Source organism: Eutrigla gurnardus, assembly GCF_963514095.1.
Source record: "Eutrigla gurnardus genome assembly, chromosome: 3".
NCBI classification, from domain to species: Eukaryota; Metazoa; Chordata; class Actinopteri; order Perciformes; family Triglidae; genus Eutrigla; species Eutrigla gurnardus.
In genome coordinates, this window is record NC_139917.1 from 10,289,890 (window position 1) to 10,302,620 (window position 12,731).

The 12,731-nt window shown below is 40.6% G+C and overlaps 1 protein-coding gene across 2 annotated transcripts; it reads right to left on the reverse strand.

The window, feature by feature from the left end:
* Positions 1-3,021: 3,021 nt before the first annotated feature.
* LOC311010583 (uncharacterized protein) lies at positions 3,022-9,546 on the reverse strand. Of its 2 annotated transcripts, XM_084005132.1 has the most exons (11): positions 9,421-9,546; positions 8,917-9,062; positions 8,668-8,824; positions 7,730-8,119; positions 6,935-7,216; positions 6,823-6,846; positions 6,621-6,719; positions 6,476-6,506; positions 6,146-6,195; positions 5,964-5,998; positions 3,022-3,664 (listed from the first exon to the last, which is right to left on the reverse strand). In XM_084005132.1, exons 1-11 carry the CDS (start codon positions 9,488-9,490, stop codon positions 3,569-3,571), a joined length of 1,380 nt encoding a protein of 459 aa, XP_083861258.1. In that variant the 5' UTR covers positions 9,491-9,546; the 3' UTR covers positions 3,022-3,568. The 2 variants fall into 2 exon arrangements, with proteins under 2 accessions (XP_083861258.1, XP_083861259.1); XM_084005133.1 differs by lacking the exon at positions 7,730-8,119.
* Positions 9,547-12,731: the final 3,185 nt, after the last annotated feature.

The following is a 12,731-nucleotide window of genomic DNA, read 5'->3' on the forward strand; positions in this document are numbered from 1 at the left end:
TTGGATTGCAGGTGAAATATGGGGCACCTTTGCAAAGGTAGTTTTCACAAGTATTTAAGTCCCGCCCACTCAGGAGGGACAAACTGTTTGCTCTTGACTGACTTCGTGTTGCTTGAAGGTGCCTCCTTGTCACTATCGTCTCCTGCCAAACAACAGAAAAATGCCAAAAAGTTGCTGTGTGGTATAGATGCACTTCCAAACTCAACCTTTAGGCTAACTATATTTCTGTCAGTTACACTTCATTTCAAAAGTATGCAACATGAGTTATAGTGGTTCAGAAAGCTGTGCAGTATTATGATTCAAAGGGGCTAACTTTTGTAACTTCCTATGCTAACATTAGCTTGCTAGCAGCTAACATTCCGTCACCATTTATGTTATTGACTGTACCCCCGGGAGGCATACGCTGCCGAAATAATACTTAGACATACTAACTAGAATTCTGTCAGCGTTTCAGGCACGGATAAACCGAATCAGTGGTCTGTTTCTCTATACTCAAACATGGGGCTTTATAGGCAGCCCTCAACAAACTGACTGGGTTGAAACTGGGTTGTCTTATTTCGGTTTGTGGGTTGGCACTCTCAAATGTATAAGCACAAGACCTGAAAAAGTGAGTTTTTTAATAAAAAGCTAAATGTAAAAGTAATTCCTTAAAACTTCCTTGAACTCCATAATAAAGAAAATTACTTCTTTAAATGTAGGTAATTTCAATATCCATCACTGCCGATATTTATATATATAGAGTCACCCATAAAGTTGGAATAAATTGCAAATGTCATGTTCTTTGATCAGGGATAGGTTAATTGGTGACTCTAAATTGCCCATAGGTGTGAATGTGAGCATGAATGGTTGTCTGTCTCTACATGTCGGCCCTGTGATAGACTGGCGTCCTGTCCAGAGTGTACCCTGCCTTCGCCCAATGACAGCTGGGATCGGCTCCAGCCCCCCGTGACCCTAAAATACAGGATAAGCGGTAGAAAATGGATGGATGGATGTTCTTTGATCACGCCTAACAAATGTTATGCATTAATTAATTTCACCTGGGTAATTGGGACACATAATGTAATCGTTGGTCAAACATTACTGGTGCATTTAATTAGGAATAAACAGAGGATTCTGCCTGAAAACAAAATATGACAACTTTATACATATTTTTCCATATGTAGTTTGCTTGGCAGTCAGTAGTCAAGCTGTAAAAAATATTACTCTCAATAGATCAGTTTTGCCCTTGACATTAACTAATTACTTTTACAACAAATGACAGAGAGAGGGAATCTTGAGCTTTTGTGGCTGAAGTGGTGAGAAAAATGGACGTGGCAACAGAACGTTTTTCTTTGTGAATTCTTTTTCACATTGTGTTAAATTATGAATACAAATCAACTGCCAAGAGTCCCACAGTGCTCAGATTTCAGCTCACACCGCCATGTTCAGTCACCGCATGCACAGCTAATACACGGAGACACGGCATGGGGTGCATCAAAAGGGAAAATCATCAGGAGTCTCGAGATTACCGATGCCGTTTAATTTGGACCTGACTCATAGTTTGGTGTGTCATACGCACACACAGGGTGAGGCTGCCACACGCCTGTTCGCTGTGGTAGCAAATTAAGGTGCCACTTGAAATTCACCACATTGCTCAAGCCTCTTATCGTTATTCTGCCTCTTATTCAAACAAATCAGCCGAACGCTATTATCCGGAGCTGAATGTCTTGCGTGTGACCCTACAGGAAGAGTAAACCGTGACTCAGACATGACAAGTCAAGCAGACTTTGGCATCCTTAAATGAATCCTTCTTTGCTGAGATATTGTCCACCATAAAAACCACACAAACAGGTGCGAAGCGTCTCGCCCTCCTGAGTCTTTATACTTTCTTACTTTCACACAGTATTGAAGTCTCAGCACATTCCCTTACAATGTGGAGAAAACACCTAAACCTAACATCAGCGGCTGTTGCCTCACTGTGCGTACACAGGGATTGCTCAGCTTCATGGATCACACAGCTCCAATGAACTCAGGACCTGTTTTCTCACTATAAAGAGGATCAACTTGATGAATGAAACTCTTTATGTTGCGCTGGGCAGCAAGTGTGTTTTTGACATTCAAATTATATTTAAACAGTGCCCTCTGCAGAGCATTTAGCAAAACTACATTGGGACAATTTCATTGAGTGTTGGTAGTTCCTTCACAGTCACTACACACTGTTCGCAGGTGTGCCAGCACATATTCAATTTGGGAGATATTTGTGGATGACTGCCCTGCATGCGGTCTGAGCTCCTCAGGCAGGAACCCCTACAGACGGAAAAGGACCAAGCTTATGTAGTTAGGGAACCTCAACTCCTGTGTAATTTGTAAAATCATTATGTCCCTTCAAACCACTTCTGAAAATACAATGTTTTCTTTTCGCATTTAAATTATGGTAATTAGTTTGCATATGTGTATTTCTGTGTATATATGTTGGTTGTCTGTTACTTGTATGTGAACATGACTTTGCATCTTTATTTCCTGTTTTCCTTGTAATGATACAATGTTGGATTTGTGTCCTGTCTCTTGTGGTGTTGGTTTCCTGTTTTATTTTGTAGTCCTTCTGTGTTGTGTTTTACTTCTTGTCTTGTTTCCCTCCTTTTTTCTGTCTCCCAGCTGTGTCTCAGCCTTGCCTCTCGTTCTCTACAATCACCTCAGCCTGCCCTTGTGTTTCCACACCTGTCTGTCGTCCTAATCAGCCCTGCTGTAGTCTGTGTGTTTCTGTCTGTGCTCGGTCGTCTGTTGTATCTACGGATACCCACCACCTGTCCTGCCTGCCCAGTGTGTCTCCCAGTGATTTTGGAGTCCTGTTTGTAAGTTCTGTTTTTCTGTTTGATTATCTTGTTCCCTTTTTTTAGTATAGTGTTTTTAGCCTTTGTGAGTTTGGACTTTGTTTTTTGTTAACTTCTTATTTAAATAAACCTTTTTCCTTTAATCTGCATTTGGGTCCATACCTCCTTTTTCTTAGTATATCCTTGACATGTAAAGTACTTTGAAACAGTATGTATAAATAAACTTTATTATCATTTTTATAACCATTTCTATAGCTGCAAAAACAATTCAAATCTCTACATTCGAAAGTGTACATAATATTGATGGTGCTGGAATGTATTGAAAGTCTGCAAATAGCACAACAAAATAAATTGTAATCTTAGTTAAACCAGGTAGATTATACAGATTGATACAACACTCCATGTGGTAGAGGTTTCTGAGTTCTAGCACGTCTGGTCAAACTGCATATGAAGATCCTGTAGTATAATTGAAAGCTCTAAAAGCACCTTGCGTTATTGTTTGGTCATCTGCTTTTTCTAAATTCAAGAGTAAACCTGGAAGGTAAACATAATAAAAGCTGTATGTAGATTCACAGCCTGGGTTACATGTAAGATCAAACAAACATCATATCCTGTCAAATGGTACAATTTTACTGTAACATGAAATGGCAACTGAGGAAATGGTGTTTCCTTTTCTGCTGTGTAACTCCGACTGATGCTACATTGATAAACTCAAATAAAGTATAAATGCGGAGGGGGTGGGGGGGAAACAAACATTTCTAATGGATGGGATGGATCGGGGTCGTAAATGTTGAGTGTGCGTTCCATAAAGGAGATCTGGATGCTGTCTCTGTTGTGTCCAGACTGGCCCATTCCTACATGTAAAAACATACACAAACATACATGTACATGCTGTTAAACATCTCAGCATAATGTATTTTTCCTGTGTCTGTCTATCTAATTACAGCACAACACATTATCTTGGGAATTTCACATATATCACTTTCATCAATGGCAATTCTTCATCCTTTTTTTGACACTCCCAGAACATGATGGAGTCTATATTTTTGGTTTCCAGCAGGGGCGGACTCAGGCTGTCTGAGGGGCAGAGGCGGAACAAAATAAATAAATAAAAAGGTACAGCTGCATGTGGTGGGAAACCAACGCAACATTTTTTGAGCATGTCAGCCTATATGGCACTGGATCACATTTTCTCCATTTAAGGGCATCCATTAGTGCACTGCATCTGGTTTCCTTCACTACCATTGGGACACCCCAGAGGGCACCTTATCCTTTTTCTAACCTGAAAGGACACCCCAGAGAGAACTTTACCATGTTTTCTCCAATGCAACTGTACTCCAGGTGGCTTTTCATCATGTTTTCCCCACTGGAAGGACACCCCAGAGTGTGCTTAATCATATGTTTTCTCCAATGGAAGGACATCCTGGGGGCAGTTTATCATGCTTTCTCCACTGGAAAGACACCACAGAGGGCACTTTATCATGTTTTCTCCACTGGAACTGCACTCCAGAGGGCACATCATGTTTTCTCTACTCTCCTTTTCCTTACTCAATTGGCTATTAAATGAAGGAATACGATGCCCCAAAAATACCAAATTACTAAACTGAAATACTCCAGAGGGCTTTTCATCATGTTTTCTCTGCTGGAACTGCCCTCAAGAGGGCTTTTCATCATGTTTTCTTCACTGGAACTGTACTCCAGAGGGCTTTTCATCATGTTTTCTCCACTGGAAGGACACCCCAGATGGCACTTTATCATATTTTCTCCACTGGAAGGCCACCCCAGAGTGTACTTAATCATGTTTTCTCCACTGAAAGGACATCCCAGAGGGGACTTTGTCATGTGTTCTTCACTGGAACCGCACTCCAGAGGCTACTTCATCATGTTTTCTCACACCATAGGATAGTCTCCTATTCCTCACTCAATTGGCTATTAATACATTACTACATTAAAAATAACTTTGTATCGATGAAGTCTAATCACGTCTTTATTTGTTGCACACTTCATTAAAGATACAATAACAATTGCTCTTTGTTTACTGACAAATGCGAAGCATGTAATAAAACAAGACATAACTCATGAAAATAAACCCCTCAAAAAAGCTGGGGTCCTTGATGAAATAACTTCTTGTTAAGAAGAATGTAAGACAGTCCAGATCACTGCTAAGACTGAGACACAAGTAATCAGTTAAATATTCAGTCCAGCTGTTTCATGATAGCAGATTAGTCTTTTGATCAGCTGGCGGTGACACTGTGCTGTCCACTAAAATGACTGCTTAGTTACAGTGCACAGAGAGGAGAGAGCCGAGAGAAACTTTAGTCTAATGACAGCCCTTCATCGAGCTAATTAATGAATACGATTACAACTAATGAGAGACGGACCTATAGAATAGGGTTGACAGTGTGTGTGTGTGTGTGTGTGTGTGTCTGTGTGTGTGTGTGTGTGTCTATGTGTGTGTGTGGGCCTGCACATATGTGTTTTTGTTTACAGCAAAGGGATCAAGGAAGTTTACAGTTGGTTGTCACAGTGAATCTACGGGAGAAACATACTGGAGAGGCCACTGAAATACCAGAAATACCAAAAGAAAGAAGAAGGGAAAAATCATGCACATGATTTGCCTGTTTTTTCTCTCAAAATCAATACTGTTACTATTGCAAAGTTGAACATGCTTGAAAGGATAAGTCTCTTCCTATTCAGTTTTTTTCTACAAACCCCATGAAAAGACCAAATTCACCATTGAATTGATCCTAATAACAAGTACTGTGTATCCTAACAACGTCCTGCTGCTGCTGTAAATAGTTACAACACCAAACGGGTATTAATCCACTGCTGATAATTGTCTCAGAAATTGCCCCTATATGAGAATAGTTTGCCAATAACTGTGTCCAGTAGTTTTAGGTTAATATTTTCAGTAGGAACCAATGGCCTTGAGGCTGAGGTTTACAAATTGAAAAAATCCGAAAGCATTGAGAGACCGACAAACACAGTTTTGGTCTTTTTATGGGATTTGCTGACTCACAAAAAGCCAGCAGGTCTCCTTGAACCCAGTTTTGTAATAGAAAGGACGAAGGTCAAAGGAAGCTATTGCTTAGTCCTAGTTGCTAAATCTTTCAATAATTTCTATTAGCGATTCATGTATTGATTAGTAATTACCTGAGAGGGGAAGCTTGTACGTCTGAGTGTAAGGTCTGCAAAAGAAAGAAGAAAAACAACACATTGTCAAGCAGTGGTTGCGTCAATATATCTCTTCACTTTCATGCAATATACTGCAGAACTAATAAAATGACCTCATAGAAATGAAAGGGAACTAGTCATAAATACGATCATAAACTTACCAACAACATGGTCCTTAGAATGAACCTGAGTCCAGAACCGTGCTTCTTGTCTGAAACAGTCCCACACAGCAACCTTTTATACCTCATCACCAATTGTGGAATGGAATAATGCATTTGATGTACCAAGTTATATGAAAGCTTGATAACCCCCGAATCCTATCTATTTCAAAGAGTGTATGATATTTGAGCATGGAAGGGTGAGAGTTTTTTGTTTATTTAATTAAATGTTGTTCACGTGGCATTTATGATATCTTTTAGAAGACAAATGATAGGCAAACACAGTGATCATCCACTGCACTGTAGGACTAATGAACACTGAACAAACAATACCTTTTCTTCTTTTCCTCAGCTGCTGCTTTTACTTCATTTTAGAGTGAAAAGAGAAGAAAGAGGAAATAACAGGTTTCACAATAGAAGACAATCTCAACAGCGTAAATGTGTCATGTGAGAAAGCAGAGATTCATGTGCAGAATACCTTTCCTGCGTGCCACCACAACCACGAGAACCACCGAACAGAGGAACAGCACCACAGCGGAGAAGGAACCCAGTATGAGAGGCCAGTCCACACCCACATCTGCAGACAGGACTCTGGCATTAGTGTGAGATGTAGAAATATGTACATTCACGGTTACTGGAGCGGAGGTAGGAGAAATAAAGACATGTTTTCATCGTTCTACCTGTTGATTGTGGAGCAGGTATTCCTGAAAGAAAAGAATCAAACAGTCACATTATATGTCAAGTTATGGTCTAATAAAACCACATACATACAGTTCAGCCATGTTAGTGCACCTCTGGTAACAGCCAATGGGAGGCTGCGCTCTGATATGCTCCATTTCTCGCCCAGGAGGACCTCGTACTGACACTGGTACAACGCCACCTGAGTGTCCTGGACAGGCACTGGGAAGGTGGTTTGATGGTCGATCAAGGTGGAGCGGTGAGTGGCAACAGCAAGTTCATTATCAGCCAGGTAGAGGGAGAACAAAGCGCCGGGGTAAGCAGCAGAACCTGTGCAGAGGAGATGCCACACGTCCGTCTGCTGCTGCAGGACAAGGATGGGAACTGGCAACGCGTCTGAAACCAGACAAAATCAGAGGAAGCATTAGAGTGAATGGTGATGACATATATCTTATTACAAATATGTTTTTTTTTAGACTACATCAATAGGGTTTTCTAACTCCAAGTGAAATGATCAGTCAATAGATTGATCAGTCACTGGACAGACAATTCATCTGCAACAATTTTGATAGTCAATTCAACATTGAAGTTATTATTCACTAGTTCCAGCTTCCCAAATGTGAATACTTGCTGGGTTTATTTGCCTTATGTGAAAGTTAACTGACAATTTCAGGGGTTTTGTCGTCCCTGACACTTTAACAACATAGCAATTTATGGATTCATTCATTGGAGCCCACATTTTCCAAATTGTTTGAGCACTACTGGACTTGTGTTGCCATTCAATTCATCATTCACCTCCTGAAAAAAAAATCCCACCTGGGAATAATAAAATAACTGAAACATTTTTATAAAAAGTTTGAATGGGACTTGAGAACCGTGAGAGCAAAAAGTCACGTGGGACATCTTCACCTGTAATCCTGATCTGAACCATGTTGCTGACGGTTGAATTAACCATTCCGTTTTTTTGGGTGATCTGGTAAAGACAGGTGTACTCGCCCTCCTCTCCTCCCCTCACTGGCCCCACACTGAAGACTCCTGGCTGGGGTTCGGGGTTCGATACCTGACTGGCTGGAGGCTGTAGGATACGAGTTGTAGCCCCTGTTCCCTCAGCGGCCCTCAGCAATAGGAAGGTCACTGGTTTGTTGCTGTAGCTCGAAGGGGACTCTGACTGGGTCGGAACAGGGACCGAGCAGTGAAAGGACAGCATGTCCCCAGGTTTTACCAGACCAGTAGTGGTATCAACAGACAAGACCGGAGGAGGGAACGAGGGCATGGGGCGAGTGGGGCGAGTGGGGGAGTCTGGAAAAGTACAGAGAGAGAGATGAAACAATCATCTTCATACTTTTGTGGCCTCGTCATTTCAACATAGGTTATACAAAAGTCATGTAAACCCTGCCATAATGCATCAACCGTGGTTTGCCACAGTTGCTAGCCAAACTTCCCTCTGTAACCGTCAACACAGTAAGCCAGTGCACATTGTGTTTGATGTGTGTGTGTGTGTGTGTGTGTGTGTGTGTGTGTAGGTGTGTGGTTTCCATATGAAGTGCAGGATGTGACTACCACTCCACACACCCACAGAGCGGAGGACAATAAGAGAGCACCTGCATGCAGCAGTGTGTTTTCTGGGTCGTAGAGGAGCGGATGGGAGTGTTTGTTATTTTTTACCACATGTAGAATCTGTTGCGGGTGCCAGATTTAATCTACAAACTCTGTTGTTCCACTTAAATGACATGTGGAGCAGCCTAGATCACATACATCTACCATTATCCAGGCTGAAATACAAGTAAAGGAGAGAACATGTTTTTTGTCCATTTTGCTGGATTAAAAAAAAAAAAAAAAAGACGCACCATTTGGGGGGTTGAGCCGCAGATAGGGACTGAAGGCACTGTAAATACCACCCTGGTCTTTGTACAGACAGCAGAAGAGTTGGCCTGAATCCCCTTCCTCTACCCTCACAGTGAACCGAACCTCCTCAGCACCGGACTGCAGCTCCTGAGAGTCAACCTTAATGTACGAATAGAAACACAGAGAAGATTAAAACCGCAGAAGTACAAGACACAACGTAGGCCTACATACATCCTCAAAAAAAGAAGTACCTTATCTCTGCTCTGGTACAACATAAACTGAACCCCCTGTTGACCCTCTGGGGCTTGGCAGACCAGAACCACTGTGCCCTTTGACCTTGAATAAATGTCAATTTTAGGCGCCGGAAGAGTGAGAGATGCGGAAGCTGAAAGTCCTCCTACACAGGAGAGAGAAAAGTATGACAGCAAGAATCAGTCAAATTGCAACGTTGAGGTAGAGCAACAGTGAAGCCGGCAGCGCTGTGATTGCACCGAACTGGTGATTGCAGCTGATGAGAACATTACAAATGAACATCGCAATAGAGATCTTACCGCTAACGTCAACATTTAGAAGATTTACTGTGTTAATGATGATATATTTGATGGCAGTTCAACCATCGGTTACTTCTTCTTTAACCCCCAATAATCAGTGAACCGATATTTCAAGTGGAAATATATTGTTGTTGAGACAAAACAAAAGAAACGATGAGACGATGGGAATAACGTACAAAGAAACACTTATTGTGTGATACTTACTCCAAAATTGTAGAGAAGTAAATAGAAGAGTGTATATCCAAAGTGACTGTCCGCCACTAACAACCTGCATCTTTGACACAAGGAGAAGACTGAATAGTGTAAGAAAACACCTACAATCACAGTCTGCTGTCTCTCTCTCTCTCTCTCTCTCTCTCTCTCTCTCTCTCTCTTTCTGTTTTCTTATTACGTATCACATCCTCTTGAAGACAGAACGATCGGGGGAAGTTGAACCATAAACACACTTCCTTTTTTGGAGTCCACTGCATGAAGCATGATGAGAATAAATAGTAGGCCCGTGTCTTAGTAAGCAACCTAAAAATATTTCTGTGTCAGCACATTCAGAATTCCCCCGCAGGTCACCCTGTGTCAGTAGGAAGGATAGGTCTGCTTGATGATGATGATAATAATGATAATAATAATAATAATAATAATAATAATAATAATAATAATAATAATAATAATAATAATAATAATAATAATAATGTACCAAGGATTGTATATAAGTAGTGGATGTAAATCACATTAGTCTTGGAACATAATGGGACCTTCCACTAAATGAAGGGTGATCATTTATAATCGATTTATAAGACTTCTATCCAATTGAACTTGTTTTTGCAACCAGAGGAGTCGCCCCTGATGGCCATTAGAAAGAGTCTGTGAAGAGGATCCACTCTGTCACTGCGTTCTTAATCACATACATTTGGTTTGTACTATTAGGACATGCTGCCGAGTCAAGCAGACAGAGATGTTCAATGGAGCCTGTAAGATGATTTAAGCATGAAAGAGCACCATGATCCTGAAATATGACATTGTTTATTATTTCTTAGTTGATCAAATCAAATTCTTTATCATGCAGAAAGAAGTAGACTTAGTGTGGGGGGACATTTGAGGCAGCCACGTCTGCAAGATGATGGAAGAAAAGGGAAATTGGACAATAGAGACCAAGAATTAGGTCACTGATAGAAGGAACAAGATGTTTATAAACTGTATCAACAACTCCAAACTTGAATCTCAATCTCTGTGAAGCAGAAACAGTTTAGTTTGGATAACAGAGAGACTAAAACTCAAGCCAAGAGGAGAATTAAAGAGCTCATTACAAATCTGATTCATCTCGGGGTGGTAAATATTCCAAAAGAGGATAAGAGTACAGATTTAAATCACATTAGTCTGGGAACATTTATAATACCTTCCACTAGCACCCGGCAAAAGGAAGGGTGATATTTTATAATCAATTCATCAAAAGGAGGATTGCATCGACCAGTATTTTATTGTCAGTGAAGCCAGTTATATGGGAGCAGTAAATCGAATCATGAGTGCATAAGTGTCCTTTTTCTTTAAGAGCGTCTTATGAAGAGTGATCAGGTGCAACAACCTTTTAAAACCTTTAAAAACACTTCATGAGTTCATGCTTATTGAGGGGACATTTGCTACTCCCTAAGTTTTGTGTGACTGTCACACCCAACGAACGAGTACAAGGAAGCAGACGTAGTCTCACACATCACATACAGAAGACGAGCTGCTGGTTTTACATTTTTGAGGAAGAAGATGAGTTATGTAACCACAGTAAGCAATTCGTCTTTAGAAATTTCCACAGCTGAATAAATGTCTAAATTAACCCAAAAAATCCCTCCAGAATCCAAGTTTTGTTTGACACCCAACGAAAGAGTACAGGGAAGCAGATGCAGTCACACACATCACATATGACGTGCTGCTGGTTTTGCATTTTTGAGGAAGAAGATGAGTAATGTAACCACATAAGCAATTGTTCTTTAGAAATGTCCACAGCTGAATCAATGTCTAAATTACCAAAAAAAAAAAAAAAAACTCTCATTTTAACCAAGAGATCACTTTATTTCCATCACGCAGGCTAATACAAGTCCAAGTAGTCATGATATGACACGAAAACGTGTTTCAAATGCAACTCTGGCTACTGTGAACTGAATAATGCATACATCATCAGCATCAGCATAAAAACCAGGGGCCACCAGGGGACAATCCTCAGCTTTAACACCAGAAACATGATGCTGCTTATTGTTGTTCATATTTCAGCATCATAATTCCTACACTCAGCATACAGTACAACACAAAATACGGAGGGATTTTGCTGTCCCCCCCCCCCCCCCCCCCCCAGATAGTAGCACTGCGCTTCCTCATAAATCAGTGATTTGTACATCTGTTTATTGCATTTCTGTGATTGAGGAACTGCTGATTTCTGTTCCACTGACTTATTAAAAGCATTCACCTTCCATCCTGGGTTTAAAACTAAAGGTAAAATTGAATTGTGTTGAAAAGCCACATATGTATGAATAGCAAAAGGATTCCACCAGCATGTGTATTCATGTGAACCAGAGCAACCCAGTCACATGCAGCTGATGATGCCATGAAGTACAGATATCCTCTGTGCTCAGATGATGATTGCTAAAGACAGGTGACTCCCTCATCTTTCCCTCTAGTGACACCAACAGGTCAAATGTTTTATTTATCCTGTGAAATATCTCAACCTCTACTTGCACCTATCAATTAAAAACAAGGTCTGTGGTTAATGCAAGCTTATGAGATTTTCAGCATTTGTTCTACAAAATAAAATACATCTGTAAATACTCCTCTCATGAAATTTGAAGTCTTGACCAATGTTGCTAACAGGAGAGACTACAAAAAACCATCACACTGACTAGTCCGGCTTCGCAGCCTCGTGTATATTTGTGCTCATGCAACCGTGATGTAGTTCAATTACAGCCTTGCGTTAGCTTTTTACCTCTGGCGATTAAAAACAAATGAGAAAAGTGGTGTTCATTTGTGAAGATTATCTTTCTGAACAAAAGGGAAGTATCATAAACTTGTATTTGTCACAGAGCTTATTTTCTCCAATTGGCTTCTTGTGGAAGGGAACAGGGCGATGCCAACTTTGGGGCCTACAAATATCCATCATCCCTGCAGCACTCTATTGCCATAAAGTGTGGTGCACATATTGATGAAATTGATACACTAAGGATTATTTGTACTGGTGATCCCCTGACCTTTCCTCTAGTGCCAACAACAATTATTTGTCCAATTTTTTTTGGCTCATGCAAACTTAAAAAAGGGCATCCCTACCCTGACATTAGCATTTCACTCAAAGTCTCCCTGTTTAAAACAGAGCTGTCCTCTAGTCTGTTTGTAACTTGGCCTGTGGGTGAAGAATTTTCACACTGACATTTTTTTGTGATTTCATTTTCACGACAAGATATAGTTCTTATTTATCACATATATCACTAGCACCATTGGTTGCTATGGCAATTTGCTCTTACAAACACTTAAGTGAAGCTGAAAAA

Excerpts from the sequence above, each read along its gene's own strand:
- LOC311010583 (XM_084005132.1), bottom strand. The coding sequence starts at position 9,490 with ATGCAGGTTGTTAGTGGCGGACAGTCACTTTGGATATACACTCTTCTA. Across the intron at positions 6,196-6,475 it reads GCTGAGGAAAAGAAGAAAAG|ACAAGAAGCACGGTTCTGGA; the intron begins GTATTGTTTGTT and ends GGACTGTTTCAG. Across the intron at positions 5,999-6,145 it reads TTCTAAGGACCATGTTGTTG|ACCTTACACTCAGACGTACA; the intron begins GTAAGTTTATGA and ends TTTCTTTTGCAG.